Source organism: Stenella coeruleoalba (genome assembly GCF_951394435.1).
Source record: "Stenella coeruleoalba genome assembly, chromosome: 1".
NCBI classification, from domain to species: domain Eukaryota; kingdom Metazoa; phylum Chordata; class Mammalia; order Artiodactyla; family Delphinidae; genus Stenella; species Stenella coeruleoalba.
The window spans coordinates 22,671,853-22,693,128 of record NC_137169.1 but is presented as its reverse complement, the minus strand read 5'-3'; the positions used below and the strand labels follow the sequence as shown (position 1 = coordinate 22,693,128).

Genomic DNA, 21,276 nt, shown 5'->3' with positions numbered 1-21,276 from the left:
TGGGATCTCCCCACACAGTGATATAGGAATAGCAACAAATATTGACCACTCCCTTTGTACCAGGCACTGTTGTAAGCACTTTACCTGTATTTACTCAGTCATTCCCACAACATGATGTGGATACTGTTATCATTCCCATTATGCAGATGAGACTACAGTAAATGTAAAGGATTAAGCAATTTGTCCATGGTCACCCAGCCAATAAGGGTGGAGGTAAGATTCAGACCCACTCTGATATATACCTTTCATAGATGGCCACCAGCAGCCTGAGGTTTACATCATCCTGAGAGCAAACGAAGAAGCATGTCCTCTACAATGTGTCCAATACAACCATATCCATCCCCCAGAAGGGCTCTGACCAGCCCTGTCTGGATCCTTGCCCATCCATGAACCTATCACTAGCGGGTGGGCTTAGGCCACTCCAATTGCCCTGGTTGAGTCTCTTGCCAACCTCTGTGGTACAGAGAGTGAGGCCTTGTGGTCGACAGCCCCAGAGGTTAGGAAGGAGCAGTTCTAGAAAGAAAAATGTACCAGGCGAGAGAAGACAGCACCAGGAGTCTACTAGAAGTTCTTTCCTTCTCTGAGATGAGGGAAGTGCCAAGAACGGCCCCACCCTCTCCGAAAGTCCCCTGGCAGTGAACGAGCACAGCCAGGTGAGCAAATTGAGATGTGTAAGGATTCACTGGATACTGACTGGTGCTTCGGGCCAGCCCCCGTGCAGAGTGACGGGCACACAACGTGGGTCAGACACAGTCTCTGCCCTCAGAGTGCTCTTGGCTGGGAGTGGGAAAAGAGCACTTAATACAGTGCAGTGTAATGAGTGGTGTAATCACAGGATGAACACAAAGGCAAGAGTTCCCTATCTTGGGAAGCATTAGGAAAGGCTTCTCAGAGAAGTGATGCTTGAACTGGGTCTGGAAGACCGTAGAAGTACAGCAAGGGGAGGAAGGGCTTCCCAGGCAGGGAATGCGGCATGGGCAAAGGTGTGGTGATGGAGAAGGCAGGGCATCATCACACTGCAGGTAGCTCAGTATGGCTGGGTCATGGGTGGATAGGGAGAAGAGGCCGGAGGGGTCGGCTGGGACCTGGTCGTGCAGGGCTCGCATCCACAGTCACTGGGGGCCTGATGAAGAGTGAACGTGAGGAATGATTTGATCAGATCTGTGCAGTGCAGAGAATGCTCTGGAAGGGCAGAGGGTGGAGGCAGGAAGCCAGTGAGAAGGTGGCTGAGCAATCCACGCTTCAGACGATGAGGGCCTGAGCAAGTGGTGCTGTAGGACTGGAGAGACGGGGTGGGCCTAGAAGCTTGGCGAGGTTGGAGAGAATAAAGGACATGTGCCAGGCGTGTGCGTAATTGCACGTGTGTGGGGGGGTGATAGCCAGAGCAGGGATTTCTCCCCAGAGGAAAGGTGATTCTTTTAAAGCAGTCGGAGAGGATGGGGGCGAGGATTTTATCATTGTCAGGATGCTAATTAACTCAGTTTGTTCAGTAAACATGTTGTGAGCATCTGAGGGCGCCAGGCTCTCACACACAGCAGTGAACAGGCATATGGTCTTTCTTCCAGTGAAGACTGCCGTGTAGTAGAGCAGCAGTCATTAAAGAGATACGTCCTCAGCTGGCCAGATCTTGGGCATTTTTCATGCACTGAGCTACTCAGCTGTTGCTGCGCCTGTAGCCAGCTTTTTCCCACATGCAACCAATCCCAAGGGAGACAGAGCCAGCTAATGTGTGAACTGGCTTTCTCATTGGAAACACTCAAAGCCCCCTGAGGCAGCTTGGGGCATAGCAAGCACTGGCCTGGGAATGAGATACAGGCCCTCCTTCCACCACCACCACCCCACCACCCCGTGACCTTGTTTAAATCACAACTACTTTGAGCCTCAGTTTCCTCATCTCTAAAATGGAGCTAATAGGCGTTGCCTTGTCTGTGTCAACTGAGGGAATACATACAATGATCTTTGCAGACACTAAATTTGCGGCAAACTTTTTTCTTAAAGGGCGAATTAGTAAATATGTTAGGCTTTGCAGGCCGTTCCACTTCTACTCAACCTTGCCAATGTAAATAGCCATGAATGATACATAAAAAGCGGGCTGTGCTCCAATGAAGCTTTATTTACTAAAGCAGGTGGTGAGCCAAGTTTGGCCCATGGGCCATAGGTTAGGGACCCCTGCGTTAGATGACAGAGATGCTTAAGGGTCAGGTGCACGTGAGTGTGGAATGGGAGTCCTCAGAACTCGGGCCTGGGAATTCAGATCAGAAAAGGAGACCAAGGCATGTTCCACACCTACTGTGTACCCGGCACAATGACAGGCTGTACAATGTCATCACTTAATCTTCACACTACAGTGGGAGTGTTATTCTCTGTATTTCATAGATTAGAAAAACTACAACTCAAAAAGGGTGAAGTGATCATTCAAAGTCAACACAACTAGTGGGTGGCAGAGCCAGGGCTTTTAAGCAGGTCTCTCCAACTCCAAAGTCTAAGCATTTCTACTTTAAAGCCCTGGAGGCTGACGTGGGTGCTGCCCCCATCCCATCCCACCCAGGTCCTCTTAAGAAGAGGATTAGGGACTGCCAAGCCCCAGAAATCCGTGTCAAGGGTTGGATTTCCATTGTCCTGCCACTAAGGGGAAGTAGAAAACACCTTTGATTTCACGCACAGAAAGCCATTCACTAAGCGTCTGGCACAGAGCAGAGTACAGTAAACGTTGACTAAGATGAATGAGGGTGATAGTTATGAAGATGACGCTGAAGATCTGGAAACCAGGCTGCACCAAGCCCAGAGACAGACAAGGCGCCTCCTGGACTCCAAAGCAGTCCTTCAGTTTTTCAACCTCTTATTTTCTCAGCCAGAAATCTACTCTGGGATTGACACAGCCTTTAATGAAGAGTGTTCCTGCCTCCTATCGCCAGTTCCCGGCCCCTAAAGCCCACCTCGGCTCTCCCCTCCTGCAGCACAGCTAGCGGTCTAGGCTGGCCCCTGCTCCCCACACTGGACCACGTAGAGCCAGGGCACCGTCAGAACCCCAGCCGCTGGGTCATGAGTCACAGTTGAGCGCTTTGGAAGGGTAGGCGAGGGCCCCTGAGACGTCGCAGCCACCAGACGCCAAGCTAGCAGGGCTCCGAGTCGTCTCCCTGAGGTGCTTCGCAAGTGCGCGGCAAGCCAGGGCTTGAACCCGCATCTGCCTGACTCTCTGCTTTGTACAGGACCCCGCCTGCACGGGTGAGGACCTGTCACCCAGTGCTCATCAAATCCTGTTGGTGCTATCTTCAAAACATAACTCGAGTCCATCTGCTTTTCCTCATCCCCACTGCCAAAGTCGAGGCAACCATCACCTCACATCTGGGCCCCTCCAGAAGCCCCCTGATCGGCCTCCCTGTTCCTACTCTGCCCACCCCTCCGCTCCCCCGCCACCGTCTTTTTCACGCAGCAACAAAGTGATCTTAAAGCATAAATCCAATCACCTCAGACTTCTCTAAAATTAGAAGCTTCCTGGAAGCTTCCTGGGACTTCCCTGCCAGTCCAGTGGTTAAGACTCTGCGTTTCCACCACAGGGAGCACAGGTTCGATCCCTGGTCAGGGAATTAAGATCCCGCATGCCGTGCAGTGTGGCCAAAAAATATATAAATAAATAAATAAGAAAATTAAAGCTTCCTATCACTAAAATAAAATCCGTTCTTTATGCCATGACCCTGAGCCCTTATGTTTTTCAGACTGCAGGCTGTGACCCATTAGCGAAATCAATCCAGTGGGTTGCAAACAGAATTTTTCTTTTGTTAAAGTTGGTCAGAATAGAACAGAAAATAACAGTACATCACACAGAGTAGGGTAAGTATTGTTCCGTGAAACTTTGGCTTCTGTTATGAATCTGTGTATGTGTACGTGTATTTACGCATGTACGTGTACAGAGTTAGACTGTAACACACGGTTACTGTGAGTCAAGACCATGAAAGCCTGTGATCAAGATCATGACGTCCGTCCAGCCTGTGCCACGGCCGCCATGTCTCCAGCCACTCTTCCCACCATTCTCTCCCCTCCGGTGTGCATTCTTCCTGCTCCATTCCTATGTCTGTCCTGCCTCAGGGTCTCTGCACACGCTTCTTCCTCCACTGGAATGTTCTTTGTGGATTCTGAGAGGCTGCATCTCTATCCTTCAACTCTTAGCCTGTCGCCTTCTCAGAGAAGCTGTCCCTGACTCCCATCTAAAGTAATTCTCTCCTCTCTCTCCCTCCCTCCCTCCCTCCCTCCCTCTCTCCCTCTCTCCGTCTCTCCCTCTCTCCCTCTCTCCCTCTCTCCCTCTCTCTCTCTGTATAACTTAGAATTCTTGTATTTGCTTGTTCGTGTCTCACCTATTCTGCTCCACTGGAGTGAGCACACTGCGAACGTAAGGACTGTGTCGTTGTTGGAGGGGCCTGACTCACAGCCGGTGCCCGATGAGTATCTGCAGACGGAAGGGGGCAGCCCGGGGAGCTGGGCGACAGGGCAAATCACGGCCTCAGTTCCTGCCCTGTTGAGTGAGGACTTTTTTTTTTTTTTTTTTTGTGGTACGCGGGCCTCTCACTGCTGTGGCCTCTCCCATTGTGGAGCACAGGCTCCGGACTCTCAGGCTCAGCGGCCATGGCTCACGGGCCCAGCCGCTCCGCGGCATGTGGGATCTTCCCGGACCGGGGCGCGAACCCGTGTCCCCTGCATCGGCAGGCAGACTCTCAACCACTGCGGCACCAGGGAAGCCCGAGTGAGGACTTTAAATTGGACATTTTATTATTCTTTTGTCTAGAACTGGAATGTGGTCTGGGGGTTAATGAGCATTTTTTTCCAGTTTACAGGATTGTTTCACTTCCCATATCTCATTTGATCTGTGCAACAGTTCTTGGGGGAGGCCAGTCAAGGCTCTTCTTGCCAGTGTCATCTACATATTAGAATAACCAAATCTCAGTGACTTAGTGCTGTGCTCAGACTAGCAGAGCAGCAAAGCCAGGTCCCACACCCCGGCCTTTGCCTTTGGCGTTCATGCTTTTTCCCATAATACCACCCGAGTCACCCTGCCTTAGGTGAGAATGAGGGCCGAGTGGGAAATGGGGCTTTCTCAACTTCTCTTGCCCTGGTAATGATGTTGCTGTCTCACCCTCCGAGTCCAGTAGTTTGAGCTCCTCAGCCACCTGCTGTGTGACACTAGCTAACTCTGCTGGTAACTGGCGTGGGAATAACACAGTGTCCCTAACGTAATTATCACGAGGACTCAGACGTTCAAAAAGGCTTCGGGATTTTCCTTTTTCTCCAAGTATTACTGAAGTCCGCTGTCCTCGATGCCCGTCCACTGAGGAGGGGGAGTGGGGTTGGGCATGGAGGGGGTCCTTCCTTACTCCCCTGGCCTCCCCCCATGTAGGAACCTGGCGAACCGAGGCTGTGTTCAGCGAGGAAGCGCTCATCTCGGTTCCGAGTGACATCCCTCTTCAGAGCGCCGCCACCCTGGGCGTCAATCCCTGTACGGCCTACCGGATGCTGATGGACTTCGAGCAGCTGCGGCCAGGTAGGAACCGCAGTGGGTGGGCAGGCCGGGCACTCCTGACTGGGGTGTGACCCGTGTCCCGACCCCGAGGCCTGGGAACTTACCTGCGAGGAAAATGGCCCCAACCTGGGTGGTGGTGTTGCTTTACATGGAAAGGTGTTAGCTTGGATCCTGGAAAACATGCTGAAACCTCATGAGGAGTACACCCTAGAAAACCGCTGAAGGGTCACATTCCCTAGAGCTTGGGATGGAATTCTGTCATTCAGCAAAATCGTATGGAGCTGTGCTGAGCTCTGGGGCTACAAAGCCAGACAACATAGACACAGTCCCTGTGTTTTCAATAAAATGCTGAACTTAGTGTTAATCTTTCCACTCAGCACTGCCAGAGCACTTTGCAGTCCACATACGTGCCTTTCCATGCATTGCCCCGTCAAACGCACTGGACGTCAGAGCGGTGCAATGAGGTCCACAGCACGGGTCTGAACCCCAGCTTCGCCTCACTAACTGGGAACTGACCTCTCAAATCATCAGACTTTTCATCCATAAAATGGAGAGTAAGGGGTTCTGAGGGCTCACTGAAACATGCCGTGTGACACTTAGCACAGGGCCTGGCATACAGCCCAGTAAAGGTGCACTGCTGTTATCATTCTCCCTTTTTATAAATGAGGAAACTGAGGTCCAGAGAGGTAAGTTATTTGTATGAGATCACTCAGCAAGGAAATGACAAAGCCAGGTGTTTTATTCCAGGTTCCCCTGAAAGCAGAGCCTAAGAAAAGAACTGGGGGCCGACCGTTCGCTGGGGAGGTGACCCCAGGAAGCAAGAGTGAGGGCCTGGGGACAGGGACAGGGAAGGAGGAAGAGCCAGCGAAAGCTGATTCCTGCCGTGGGCAGCCGGGGCCCAGTCCTGCTGGGGACCCTCCACAGACCCTCACAGAACCCTCCTCAGAACTAACCTCCAAGTGACAGGAGGCTGGGCCACTTACCCACCAGCTCCCGTCCCCCGTGGTTGGAGGGTTACCCCACACACCACGCATATCCGGGAGCTGGCAGGGGCCCTAGAGATCACCCAGTCCAGCTCTGTCATGCCGACGAGGAAACTGAGATGGAGAGATACCGGAGTGTGATCACCTTCGGTGGCAGCTCTGCGTAAGTCTGGCTGAAAACCAGTCCCAGCTTCCTGCAGAGACAAATGCCGGTTCTCCCAGCTGTGGCAGAGCAGCCCTAGGTCTCTTGAAGTGCAGAAAGCCAGCAGGTGTGATCAGGGACCTTTGCTGAAGTCCCAGTGCAGCAGATGTTTTGGTCGCCTGCATCCTCTCCCCTCAGACCCCCTCTGATGTGGGCTGCAGCTGTGGTCGTCACATCAGGCTATTGTGACACCACCCACCTTTTGTGGCCTATTGTGCCCATGGTGTATCTCTCCACCTTCCTGCCCCAGGGCTGGTGTGAAACGTGTGATTTTGACCCAGAGTAAGAATTAACTTTAAATTGTCATCCAGTGTATAGACATATGTGAATACATATGTACTGAAAACCAAAGTTTCGTGGAATAATATTTACCCTCACTATGTGTGATGCACTCCACTATTTTTTTATTCTATTTTCCTTGATTTTAACTTTAAAAAAAAAAAGCTTGCAACCCACTAGGTTGGTTTCATAACCCACTGATGGTGACAATCTGTAGGCTGACCCTAAGGAGGATGGGCCTTCTTCCAGAAACTCCTCTGTCTCTAGCACAAGATCCCTGCTGCCTCTCAAAACCCAGATAGCATTTCAGGGGAACAGAGCCCCTTCCCGGACACAACAGCACTGGGCTCTAATGAGGAGCACCCCGGTGGGTGCTTCTAGGACTCCTGTTTCATGGGGGAGAAACTGAAGTTCAAAGAGGTCAGGACTCATCCCGCCCCGTTCACTTTCCGTTACAGTCAGTGGAGAAGCTGGGACTCACACCCCAGTATGTCTCGTTCCAGAGCCCATGCTTTTCCCAGCATGGCCCGTGGCCTCCCCCGTTGGCTAAGTCCAAAGTTAGGCCTCGGCTTTGACCACAGACTATCTGGAGGTCCCTGTTTCAGGGGCTGCCAGTTTCTCCAGTGCAGCTCTAATCCCATTTTGAGGCAGTGCATCTACCCCTCAAGAAGCCGCAGGCTGTTGATAGAAATGGACTGAGATAACAACCAAGTATAAGTCAGGGCTGACCGTGACCATTAACAGAGACGGCCGCAGAGTGCTGTGGGAGTGCACGGGGGAAGAATCTGGGAAGGCTTCATGTAGGAAGCCACACTCGATCAGTCCTTCGAAGGATATATAGGATTTGAAAATGAAGGGAGATGGAAAGAGGAAAACATTGCAAGCCAAAGAAATAACCTAAGCAGAGACTTGTGGACATAAAAATTGGGAGGATGATGAAGGATGCAAAATCATTTACACAGCAGGGTCTAAGTTGCATCCAGTGTGAACTCTTGAGTTGCTGAACCCTGGCAGGCTTCATGGGTGTTGTAGAGGTTTGGGGGGCACGGGAGAAGAGTGAGCAACAGTCCAAGGACTGAGAAGGCTCAGCAGCAGGTCCTGGGTACTTTCAGAGTCTGAGGACTCCACCTCCGGCCCTATAATAGGATTCTAGGCTGGAAGCCCTTGACCTGTTACAGGTCTCAACTTGAGTCTCTTCCTGGCTCCACAGGGGATTCTGTCATCCAGAATGCATCCAACAGTGGAGTGGGGCAAGCAGTCATCCAGATCGCCGCGGCCCTGGGCCTGAGGACCATCAACGTGGTCCGAGACAGGTGCGTGGGAAGGCCTGATCCCAGCACACCACTTGGGCCTTTCCACCTGGCACCCGCGGGTGCCCACGTTTCCACCAGGTGGCGCCCTTGCGCAAGCGGTCTTCCTTTCCTGCGGGCAGGAGCTGGCTTATAGCTGAGTCAGCCACCAGCACTGAAGTCCAGTGGCTTTTGGCTATAGGATGAATGAATCTGAAATGTAAAGGGAGGGCAGGAAGGAGAAGGCCCTTAGTGAACAGCTAAGAGTTTCTGAGACTCTTGACTTGTGATAAACCTCATGTTTTTAAAACCACAGTTCACATTTGGGAATGTTTTAAGTTGTGTTATTCTTTCTGTGAACCAACTAACCCAGAGCCCTTGTTTCCCTTGCATTTGTGTGATACTTTGAAGTGCACTAAATACAGATGTAAAGGAGATGGGGCAGGTTTGTCATCAGAAAGAGGAAGCCACTTGCTCAGGAAGACACAGCAAACCAATGACAAACTTAGTTTCCCAATTTGTTCTCTCTCCATCATATCCTCCAACTTCCTTAAGCCTCACCATCCACGCACGTGGTTGTGTCTCTTCAGGGAAGCCCAGCCTTGGCAGGAGAACTGATACTCGCTTCAGTTCCCCATCCCCTCCATTGTGCTGACAAAAAACTTGTTCTGTTTGCCTTGGTAAAGAGGCTCAGAGCCACTCCTGGACCGGAGTGTGTTTGCACAACACTCTGAAAAGCCCCTTGAAAAGAGGGGGAAAGGAAGCAGAGTTTGTCGTTTCAGTAGAAGAAATCAGGAAGTGAAATGACTCCTCCCCGAGCCCAGATGGTTTCTAGCGTCCTTGAGCTGACAGGAGCAGTAGAAACCACCCAGTGCTCTCTCACGCCAGTGAGGAAACTGAGGCCAAGAGATGCTGGCATGTGATGAGACTGGTGGCCAGGCCCAGCTTAGCTTCCCACAAAGAGAAACTCAGGTTCTCACAGCTGTGGCAGAGGGGTCCTGGGAGCCTTCCGTGGAGAAAGTGAGCAGATATGACGAGGACCTTGGATTGTGTTTGGTTTCCAGACCTGACATCCAGAAGCTGACCGACAGACTGAAGAATCTGGGGGCCCATCATGTTGTCACAGAAGAGGAACTGAGAAAGCATGAGATGAAAAACTTCTTTAAGGTACCAGTGATGAGGGACATTGCACCTCCATTCCAGGCCCAACTCCCTGCAGAAAGAAATTCACTTGAATTAGAAAAGCTGGCACTGGCCCCATGTCTCCAAAATCCTCCCTTTGTCTCTTTTCGTGGAAGGATAAAGCCCATTCCCTCAGCCAGGGGAAAGCATGCATTAAGTGCCCGGGGCTGTGAGGGGGCAGGAGAGACAGACAAGGTTTAGGAAACCCTGTGTGATTGGTAGTTTTGAATGTTAGTGGTGAACTACGTCAGCCCACACAGCTGAAGTAAATCTCGGAGCTGGGAGAGAGCTGAGGAAACTGAGGTACAGGAGGGAAGAGAAAGAAAAGGAGTCACATTTCCAAAGCATCTGCCTTATATTTTATCTGATAATCCCCACAAAAGCTCTACAAAGTAGGTGCTATGTATTTTATAGGTGAGAAAACGAAGACTTGGAAAAAAAGAAAGGACTTTACTGAGACCACACAATCATAAGTGGTGGAGTCGGGCTGGTTCCAGGCCTCTCTGAAATCAAAGCCCCTTAACCCTGCCCAGCACACCTAGTAAGTGACCGAACCACATCTCAGCCTCTTATCACTGAACCCTGGAGGGACCGGACACACATTTACTTGAGAACACACGCCTCTTGAGAACATTTCTGAAGCAGTAGGTCAGCACATCTAATATAAACTGAGTTGTAAGTGCTGAGAAGAGGGGGAAATGAAGTCCGTCAAAACAGAACATAGGTGCCCTTTGTCTGTTCTTTCCCAGAGGAGGTGAGTTTTGAACAAAATCCTAAAACAGATAACAGGATTAAGCTGGTAAAGAAAAGGCCCTTCCCAGACGGAGTTGGAAGGCATGACTGTCCCACTTTCTTCGCTCCTTCCTGACACAGCCCTTGGGCCAGGGAAGTGCTGTTTGTTTAGCAAGCTTCAAACCCCACCACAGAGGGGTAGCTCGCTCACTGCAGGTCCCTTCTTTTCCAGGACGTGCCCCAGCCTCAGCTTGCTCTCAACTGTGTCGGCGGGAAAAGCTCCACGGAGCTGCTGCGGCACTTGGCGTAAGTCCCTCGGCCCCGTGGGTCCAGTGCACGATGTCTCCCTCCCGGGATTTAGCCAGGAGGACCACCGAGTGACCAAGTCCCAGTGGCCAGTGCAGGCCAAGGCCAGGTCAGCACGACCCTGAGTAGGAAGATGGGACCCACGTCACGTCCTAGTTACTCGGGCCCTCCCTCTCTCAGCCTCCTCCTTTACAGATCACCATCCAGCTCTGTTCTCCTAGGGACCCCAGAAGTAGACTCCTGGGCGCTCTGTGATAGGGGAACGGGTAAGGATTCATAACCTAGGGGCATCTGAAAAAGTCGCTTAGTCCTAGCTTATTAGCTTTTAAGTTTTTTATTAGCTTTTAAAAATAGATTCTGATTTTAAAGGTAACATCATGCTGTTACAAAACATCTTGAAAGCATGTAAAAGTACAAAGGAAAAGTTAAGCACAGAGCTCACCTATCATCCCACCACAGGGGGATGACGTTGACAGTGTTGACAGCGCATGTCCTTTCCTTCTTTCTTTCCATTAATATAATCTTGTCGAATTGAAGGGCACCTGAAAGGACACTTCCCAACTAGAGCACCAGCATTTGTTAACACATATTTGCTAGCACTCAGTAGCTACAGGGTACCTAGATGGCTGAGACACTGAGGGAACCCTCTAGAACTCAGGCTGGATGGGAATTTGGGTCATGTGACCAGAGAGCTGTAGTCACAATCACAGAGTGTTTACCACACACCAGGCTGTGCAGAGTGCGTGATGTACCCCCTCCGCAATCGCCTAGGTGAGGGGCACTGCTCCCATCCCCGCCCAGACGAGGCCCAGAGAGGGTAGGCAGCTTGCCCGAGTCGCCGTGGCTCCAAGCATACCTCTTCAGCCCTCCTCTGGGCAGCCTCCGAGGCCCGCTGCCACCCCCCCGTGGCTCACGCTTACTAGCTGTGGACCTATGAAAAGTTAGGCAATATGTGAACAACGATCCAGGTCTCAGTCTCTTCATCAGTGAAATGGGGGGACATAAACCCTTTCTACCTCAGAAGGTGAGTCCAAGGGGCTCTGAGGTCTGTACACAGCGCTCTACAAATGAGAGGTGGGCCCCAGTTTTCTCGTCTGTGAAATAGGAGTCATAAAAGTCCTGCCTTGGGGTTACCGTGAGGATTCACTGGCCAGCACATGTGAAGGGCTCAGACCTGTGCCTGGCACGTAGTAAACACCCAGTATACGGTAGCCATTCTGATTAGATCAAGTGTAATGCGGGTCCACAGAGGGAGGGCTTGCCCCCGCACCATGCAGGAGCTGCTTTCCAGAGGAGGTGGCAGTTGGAGGGAACTTAAGACCCGACTGGCCCCCGGCCTCAGGCACAGAGAGTTACCTGCCTCTCTCAGCAGCTTCTTCCACCCTGGAGTTCACAGAGCCTCCCTCGTGTTGTCCCAGAATGTATCTCGGGTCTTCCTTGATCAACCAGCTCCTAAAAGAGCCAGGGGAATGGCGAGGGGAGCACAGGTTAAGTCAGGCATGTGAAGTCCTAGCTTACGTTTTAAAAATTATATGAGCCCCTCTCCTGTTTGACCGCTGGGGCGGGTGTGGGTGTCAGACAGCAGGTCCTGACAATTGCCATTGTCTTCTGCACTGTCCGCACCATTCCTTAGCTGCGTTGTGTCACTGGAGCGTGTACAGGAGAGGCAGTGTGGCCCGCTGTGGACATGTTGCCCAGCGTCATACACCGACAGTGGAGTAGAGCCCGGCCCGATCTGCTTCCGGCTCCACTCCCGACTCGGGTGGTGAGCTTTGCTCAGGGGAGTATTCTTCTCTGCAGCTCTTCCTCAAAGCCTGACTGGGAGCTTAACTCTGGGCTCCCAACCCTGGCTAGACATCGAGGTCATCTGCAAGGGGTGTTTGCTTGCTTGTTTGTTTTCTGTCGTTTTTAATGTAGAGCTTTGCTTCCCAATTCATTAGGTCTGGGTCGGGCCTAGGGACCTGTATTTTTGAACCCTTCCCAGGGATTCTGAGAACGAGGTTTAGGAACCAGGGTTGGAATAGATGCATTGTAACTGGTTCAAGAAGGGCTCTGTCTCTCCCTGCGACCACTCTCTTCTCTCTGGACCCTTCAGGCCTGGAGGAACCATGGTGACCTATGGGGGGATGGCCAAGCAGCCTGTCATCGCCTCTGTGGTAAGCTGGTGGGGTGGGGCGGGGGAGTGCCTGGAGACAGGGGCCTGGACACCACCGTTGTCTAAACTCAGGCAGTGCCCCCCGCCCCTGGGGGAAGCCATACCTTAGGCAGTGCCTGAAGTTCTTGCCCTCAGCCCCAGCGTGTCCCTCCTGTGTCCACAGAGCCTGCTCATTTTTAAGGATCTCAAACTTCGGGGCTTTTGGTTATCCCAGTGGAAGAAGGACCACAGTCCAGGTAAGTGGATGATGGCCCCATTACCAAGGGTCACATGAGGGCAGTGCCTGCTGCAGAAGTGACCAGCCACTCTGAGCCCTGGAGAGGTGATTGGACCCCCAGGCCCACAACGGGATAAAGGAAAACAGCCTCTAAATACAGCTACAGTCAGCAAATAGTTATTGGACTAAAGTGGGCTAGTCCTTGGGGCACCATATTGAACAAGGCACCCCCTGCCGCCCTCCTGAGGAGCTGACAGTGGGGAAGACTGCCATGGAAGACAGCCAAGGAAAGAGAACCGACTCTGGAACCGGCCTGCCCAGGCCCAAATCCTGCCTCCACCATTACTGGCTGTGGGCTCTGCTGAGCGAGCTGTGGGACATTGGGCAAGTTACTTAACCTCTGCCTCAGTTTAAATGTCATAATTGTTTAAACTACTGTCAGCTCTGTTTGACACAGGAGGAAACAGAGGCTCAGAGTAGTGAAGTAGCTTGCCCCAAGTCATCCCCACCTAAGGGGTGTGCAGCCAGGATGTGAACAGCCAGTCTCTCTGACTCCAGAACCTGAGCCAGCACACTATTCTTCCTCTCCTGGAGGACTGGCTCCCCAGACTGGGACCACCACCGGCCCCAGGCTGAGCTGAGGAATGGCGTGCAGTTATCCCAGTGATGGGGAGGGAAGTGGTCGTCTGAGGGGCTGTTCCAAGCAGAGGAAATAGCATGTGTTAAAGCCCAGTAGAGAGTGGGAAGCCGGACAGATGGGTTGTGGCCAGATTATGAAAGGCCTTATAATCCTCTTCAAGGAGCTCAGGCTCGATCTTAAAGGGAAATGGGAAGCACTGAAGTGTTTTAAGCAGGGGATACGATTCAATTTGAATGTTGAATGAATTGATGTCTGTGAAAAAGTACTTCTCAGCCAAGGCCTTCCCTTCTCATCTTCCTCTACCTTATGGGGTCCTTAGTGGGAGGCAAGCCCGGGAGGGGACGTTGGTGGCTTCTGCTGGTGCGGTTCTGAGGGAGCCTGGGCTCTCAGGGAAGGCTCTTTTCCCTGAGCAGAGCTCCTCTGTTCCACATCTGTTGGTGTGCCAGGCACCACCCACCCCCTCCCCATGCCTCTTCTGGCTTCTGCCCCTCTGAGTGATTCCGCCCTCCCACCATTCAGGACTCCCCGCTACACCCAGTCAGGTCCTGTGGGTCTGAGCCATCACAGCACCACTCTGCCTGCCCGTCAGCTCGTCAGCTCCTGGGGCTGCTCCCCGTGCTTCTGTCCCCACCCTGGCCCTCACTGTCCTGGGCACAGGCGGGCCCCAGGCCGCCTCCACAGCGGCCGCCGTGTCCCTGGCTGAGCCCCGGGCTCTCGAGGCTTCCCTGGAGCCCAGCACCAGCTCCTACCAGCAGGGGAAGCCCGCGTGTCCCCTCACCGAGCCCTGCGGTTGCTCCCCCGTCTGACACCCTCCAACCTCCCACAGACCAGTTCAAGGAGCTGATCCTCACGCTGTGTGATCTCATCCACCGAGGCCAGCTCACGGCCCCTGCCTGCTCCGAGGTCCCACTGCAGGACTACCAGCGTGCCTTAGAAGCGTCCATGCAGCCTTTCGTGTCTTCCAAGCAGATCCTCACCATGTGATGTGATAATCCCAGAGGAGCCGGAGCCAAGTGGGAGGGGAGACGGACCAGCAGGACTGGTTTCGGGCCCCCCACTTGGGGCCCCTCCGCCTTACGCAGGCTGCTCCTCTCCCCACTGTCACTTCTGAGGCGGAGAATTGGGAGGCCAGCCAAGGCTTTCCCTGGGGCCAGCCTCCGGGTATCTAATAAAGTCCGAACTTCTTAAAAAAACAAAGAAAAAACAATAGAAGTCACCCCTAATAAGAAGGACCATCCCTTGCCAGCTCCCAGCACTAGAAGCCCCTCTTGCCCACCCTCCACCTGTCCTCCAGCCATCACTTCCTGACCGCCCTGAAAGCAAAGCCTTGACGGGGCTGGCAGGTACAAAAGCCAGTAAAACAGATCTCTGCCCTCAAGCCCTCCACGCCCACAGAGGAGAATCTTCTAAAAAGGAAGGTTTGACTCATTCTCAGGTGGCCTTCGGCTCAAGCTGGGACGGGGAGGATCAGCTCCACAGAGGAGTGAATGCCAGGCTGAGAAACCAAGGAAGCGGGGTCTCAGGTGCCTGGACCATCCTCACGGAACTTCCATTCTAACTGGGGAGACAGATGTTACACCAGTGGTTCTCAGCCTGAGCTCATTTTGCTCCCAGGGGACGCTGCGGTTATCATAATCGAGGGGGTGCTACTAGCGCCTAGTGAGCAGAGGTCAGTGACGCTGCTACAGCGTCTCACCGTGCACAGCAAGGGCTTATCCAGCCCACATGTCCACAGTGCCGCTGTTGAGAAACCCCACATCAAACCACTGGTCCCACGACAGTTACCGTAGTGATGAGTGTGCAAAAGAAGACGTGCGTGAAGTGCTGCGAGCGCCTAACCAAGGTCCTGTCCTAGGCCTCCCTGAGGTGGAGCTTGAAAGTGGGCTCTGAAAAATGAGTAGGTTTATTCAGACAAAGAGAAGAGTTTGACACTATGTGAGTTTTTGGTGTTTGCTTCATGATCCACTCACTCAAAGCAAAGAACCAGAGGCTTTGGGGTGTCTCCCTCCTCACCTGGCCCTCTGTCCCTGAGCTCTAGAGCCTCACTGCGGGGGGACATACTGAGAGCCTAGCATGTGCCTGAGGCCAGGGCTGCCCGTGAGTGACGTGGGGCTGGCCCGCAAGTAGCTAAGCCTAGTTAGTGCACAGCATACTCACGAGGCCGCTGATACGGAGGTGTTCGGAGGGCCGTGGGGACACAGCAGCTCTGCCTGAGGGTTTAAGGAAGGCCTCCCAGAGGAAGTATGGTCACAGCCAATCTTAAGGCCCAGCAGGAGAAGGTGTACCAAGCAAAGCCAACAGCACTCGTGAGAGTCTGGCAGACCTGGAGAGCCTAGCAGTCGGGGAACTGCCCACAGGCAAGCAGAGCTGCTGCCTAGGACGTGGGGGGAGTATGAAAGACTGAGATGGGAGCAGTGGGCAGCAGTCAGAGCAGGAAGGCTCAGGACTTGCCCCCAAGACATGGGGGAGGCACTGAGGGATTTTAGGCAGTGGAGCGATGTGGAAAACTGGCTCTGAAGGCTAGTTACATGCCAGCACATACCTGGGCCCCGGCGTCATCCTCTTGTCTTCGGCAGCATCTTGTGTGTCCTCTGGAGAAAAGGACTCAGCTTCATCCTGGGGCTGGGAAAGGTCTACAGGTGCCCTCTGGGTAAGAATTGCCACCTTGAACACCTGGGCTCAGAATCAGCCGCAGCTCACCCAAGTCCCTCCCGTTCTGTATCCTCAAGGTTAGTGGGATGGATGATTTGTGCAGTTGGTCAATGGGGGAAAGTGCACAAAGTCTGAGAGGGAGTGGGAGGCTGCCCAAAGCCTACAGGAGTGCAAGTTAGGATTAGGTTCTGCAGGGGGACTCCACAAGGTTGGGCTTAGGGGATGTGATGAGCCTGCAGCCATGGAGAAGGATCGGACCCCTGGTAGAGACTCAGAGTGGGCAGACAGGTGGGAGGAAGGTTCATAGCACCACATTACGGTTAGAGACCTCGGGGGTGTGCAGAGTGTCCCGGGAATAGTACCTCTGGGGGTCTGGAGCTGATTTTTTTTTTTTTCTTTTGTCTGCTCCGTTTGGCATGAGGGATCTTAGTTCCCTGACCAGGGATCGAAATCATGGCGCCTGCATTGGGAGCACGGAGTCTTAACCGCTGGACCGCCAGGGAAGTCCCTGGAGCTGGAGCTGACGTTGGGCTTTAAAGGATGATAATATTTTCTCAGGCAGGGGAGGGAGACAAGCATTACAGACTAAGGGACCAGGCTAAGTTATAGAGGCAGAACATTTATGTCAGAAGCTTCTCGTTTTCCCCAAATACCATTCTGTTGCTAAGAACTAAAACTGATGGGGCTTCCCTGGTGGCACAGTGGTTGAGAGTCCATCTGCCGATACAGGGGACACGGGTTCGTGCCCCGGTGCGGGAAAATCCCACATGCCGCGGAGCGGCTGGGCCCGTGAGCCGTGGCCGCTGAGCCTGCGCGTCCGGAGGCTGTGCTCTGCAACGGGAGAGGCCACAACAGTGAGAGGCCCGCGTACGGCAAAAAAAAAAAAGAAAACTGATGACTCTTAGGCGGGCACATGGTGGGCTGGAATAAAGTGTTTCCCTGCCTCCCTTGCAGCTGACAAGATCTGGCCCATGTGATGTAAGCAGAGGTGCTAGGTGTCCATTTCTTAGGAACCTCTTTAAAATATAGTTGGCATCCATCCTGTACCATTTCCTTCCCCTTTCACCTTCCTCCTGGCTGGGATACAAACATGGAATTTGCACAGCCATCTTTGACCATGTTGAGAATGGGACAGCAACAAGATCAAAGGAGCCTGGGTCCCTGAGACCCAGAAACGGTGACTGCCCACCTGAGGACTTGAGAAATAAGCTTCTGTGTTATTTAAGCCCCTAGTGTTTGGCCTTCCTCTGAACCTAATCATAAACGATACATATTCTATGATTTAATTTATATTGAAATCCTATCAATCCATCTGAAGCTGAAAATTTCACAAAATCACAGTCTGAATTGTGGCAGTGTGTGATTCCCAGCTAAGGAATTTGGACTTCACCCTACTGGCGGTAGGGGACAAAAGATTTCTGAGCCAGAAGATCAGAACTGTGGTTCAGAAAAATCCCTCTGGCAGCAATCTGGGGGGACAATTTGGAGAAGGGAGGCGCTAAAGAAAGAGAGAATCAGAAATTCCCAGATAAGTAAAGTCTCCCTAAATTTTGAAGACCACATAGGGATTATCAACATTTAATGAGGCCAGCAGAGGAAAGGAGCCTGAGGCAAAACAATGTCAAAAGGGAATCTGACTTAAGATGGATCATCGCTTCCCTACTTAACAAGTACAGGAGATTGTTTTCAATTTTCAGGCTGAATAATCTCTCTGTGGAGTTGGGACAGCTCTTCGGGCCCACTAAGTAAACAATATACTTTTTAAGTGGCTGAAGGAGGAACCCTGGCTCCAGGAGACCAAAGGAGGACAAACAGGCATGACCTCCTAAACCAAAGCTTGGGTGCACCTGAAGCCCTTAGGCTTCATGACTGGCTCTCCCTGGTGTCTTCTGGAATCATCCACCCTTCAACTGCCTACAGCCACTGTCATAATATTGATGACTGTCTGGTGTCTTGGGACACCAATTGACCCTGCTTTCCTCAGGGAAAAAACCGATGCCCAGAAGAAAGAGGTTCTTACATTAACCTGTGTGTGCCAGGCACCTCTGCCCTGGTACCTGGAAGCTGTCAGCAGCTCCCGCCAGCCCCATGCTTATTGGCAGGTACCATGCCCTGGGTAGGACGCTGGGCCCAGCTTGGGCAGCTGGAGGAAATGGTTGAAGAAGAGAAACTCAGTCCTGGCACAGCATCTGCCTGCATCTGAAGGCAGGAAGATCCTGGGATGACAGAGGGCCCACCCGCAGGTGAGTTAGCACCCTATGAGAGGGAAGAAAGCTTGCCCTATGTCCCTGACCCTTTACAGTGTACGGGCACTTCCACACCTACCTGCATTTGATTTTTACAACTTCCCTGTGTCATTGAGGTTTTAATATGACCACTTTTCAGAAGAGGAAGATGCTGAGAGAGGAAGTGAGCTGCTCAAGGTCACATACCAGGAAGCAAGCTGGCACCAGAAGCCAGGTCCCCTGACCCTGTCTGGTCAGCATGCCAGTCAACCCCAGTTCCTCTGGCCCCACAGCTGGCCTTTGAGCTCCCTCTTTTCTCAGGACTCCTTGATTTTGTTCAGTAATAATTGACATGTCACTCAGAATTTCCCTGAGTCTGTGTCTCACGGGGAAGCATGAAAAAAAGAAGCAGGAGGCCACTGAAGTAATCCAGGTGAGAACTCATTCACTTATTAATTTGGTAAATAGTTTGAACACCCCATATGTGAAAAGCCTGTCAGAAGTGCCAGGGATACAGCAGAAGCCAAAAATCGTGGCCCATGATACCAGGAAGCTTACATTCTAGTGGAGGAGAAAGACAGTGAACAAGTGAATAAATGAAGTAATTACAGAGTGTAGCAAGTGCTGTGAAAGAAAAAATAAAGTGATATCATAGTGATGGGGGTACTTGAGAGAAGGTGGGCAAGGAAGGTCTGAGTCCTGAATAAGAAGTCAGCCATGTTCCAGGCAGGGGGAGCAGCATGTTAAAGCCCTGTTGTGTGAACAATATGACAAGGCCTGAACTGGCTTAGTTAAGTGGGAGTGAAGTGAATGGATTCGTGAATCTTTAAGAGGAAGAATCAACAAGACAGAGTGAATGAGGTGTGTGAAGGTGGAACTTTGGCACCTTCGTGGAGGGAGGTGCCACTCCCTGAGTTAGCAAGCTCCGGAAGAGGAGCAGGTTTTGGAGACGGGTATTTCGATGGGTAGGGTTCTTTCCCATCTGTACAATGGGTTGAGCAGGTTATTTAACAGCCAAGTTTAGCACTGGTTCTTCATAATACAGGGACTATGATCCTCACACTTTACAAAATACCAAACGGATCAGGACTGCAGCATAAAAATCAGTTCTTAAAGCAACAGAATAAACCATGGGAGGTTTTGTTTGTTTGGCTACGCCCGGTTTTATTTGCAGCACGAGGGATCATTTTTTAGTTGCAGCATGCGGGATCTTCCTTGCATCGTGGATTTATTTATCTACCTATCTGCACCACATCTTAGCTGCGGCATGCGGAATCTTTAGTTGTGGCATGCAAACTCTTAGTTGTGGCACACATGTGGGATCTAGTTCCCTGACCAGGGATCGAACCTGGGCCCCCTGCATTGGGAGCGCAGAGTCTTAGCCACTGGACCACCGGGAAGTGTCCAGGGGAGGGTTTTTAAAAACAAAAAATTTTTTTAACCTCAGAGTGAGGAAGGCCTTTCAAACTACAACACATAATCCAGAATCAAAGAAAAATAAAGGATAAATTTGATCCCATAAACATACAATGTTTTTGCATGACACACTGGGAAAAAATATTTGCAACTCATTTGACAAAGAGCTAATTTTCCTAATACATAGATAGCTCCTATGAATAAGAAAAATGGGCAAAAAATATAAACAGACAAAGGAAAATATGTGTCTTAAACATACGAGGCTCACTCCACTCAACATAACTGCAAGTTAAATTATCCCAAGATACCATTTTTCAGCTATCAGATTGACAACGATCATAAAGTTTCATAACGTGTTGATGAGGAGATGGAAAAACAGGTGCTTGTGGAAAATTGAGCAATATCTATCAGAACTATGTTTGCCCACACCCTTTGACCCAGCTATTCTACTTCTAGGAATAGATCCTACATATATGTATATATACAAAGTTACTCAGTGAAGCTGTTAAAACAAAAGGTTTCAATCTATCTCAACGTCCTTTCCTAGGGCAATGATTAAAGAAATTACTGTGTATAAAATGGCATATTATGAGCCATAAAATAGTCCTGAGGAAGCTCCTTTTGTACTCTAATGGAATGATTTTCAAATTATACTTAGTGCAGAACTGTATGTATAGTACACCACCACCATTTGCTTTTCATGTGTAAAACCTCTGAAAGGACATTTAAGAAACATTATATTGTGCCTCTAGGCCACCAGAGGACAGAGATGGGAAGACGTTTCACTGTATATCATTTAAACCAGTTAATAAATTATCCGTTCAACATATAATTTTCGAAGTAAAAACAGCAAAGAAACAAAACTCCTTTGTGGTTCCAGGTAAACTGGGTTAGTGAGAAGGGAACCAATATTTATTGAGCTCCTACCATGTTCCAGATACTGTTTCAAACCCTTCCACATATACTTTTAGTTACCCTGTAGTCCATTGAGATGGGATAAATTATTCTAATTTTACAAGTTAGAAAAGAGATTTAAAAGAAAATAGGTTAAGTTGGTCCAGTTAATTTAGCCAGTGCCAAGCCTAATCTAGCTCCAAAGTTCCAGCCTTCTCCACTTTCCACACCGCTTCCACTGAAGCAAGTCATCCTATTTTTAAAGTAATATTGGCGTTACTTTATTGGGCACTTAAGATGTGCTGAGGACAGTACGCCTATAATTCTCAAAACAACGCTGGAAGGCTGGAATTACTATCCCCCTTTTACAGAGAAGATAAACGAGGCTCAAAAGGGAGGCGCATAACGACACCAAGGTCAGATACTTAGACGGTTAGAAGCCAGGTTCAATTCCAAATCTACTCTAAAGCCGAAACCACTCCCGGATCAAAGGACAAAAGCAGAAATATTCGAAGAGCTATGGGAGAGCTGCGGACACTTCCGGGGGGAAGGAGGAAAGCCAACGGGCTACGGAAGGCGGCGCAGGCGCTGC

At 51.2% G+C, this 21,276-nt stretch overlaps 1 protein-coding gene across 3 annotated transcripts in view; it reads left to right on the top strand.

The window, feature by feature from the left end:
* Nucleotides 1-15,293, top strand: part of MECR (mitochondrial trans-2-enoyl-CoA reductase) — a 38,892-nt gene extending 23,599 nt beyond the window's left edge. For all 3 annotated transcript variants that reach the window (XM_079901251.1, XM_079901249.1, XM_079901250.1), the window contains exons 4-10: nucleotides 5,390-5,533; nucleotides 8,187-8,289; nucleotides 9,330-9,432; nucleotides 10,412-10,485; nucleotides 12,581-12,641; nucleotides 12,804-12,876; nucleotides 14,324-15,293. In XM_079901251.1, coding sequence (XP_079757377.1) covers nucleotides 5,390-5,533; nucleotides 8,187-8,289; nucleotides 9,330-9,432; nucleotides 10,412-10,485; nucleotides 12,581-12,641; nucleotides 12,804-12,876; nucleotides 14,324-14,481 — 716 coding nt within the window. In that variant the 3' untranslated portion in view covers nucleotides 14,482-15,293. The remainder of the gene's footprint in view (nucleotides 1-5,389; nucleotides 5,534-8,186; nucleotides 8,290-9,329; nucleotides 9,433-10,411; nucleotides 10,486-12,580; nucleotides 12,642-12,803; nucleotides 12,877-14,323) is intronic.
* Nucleotides 15,294-21,276: the final 5,983 nt, after the last annotated feature.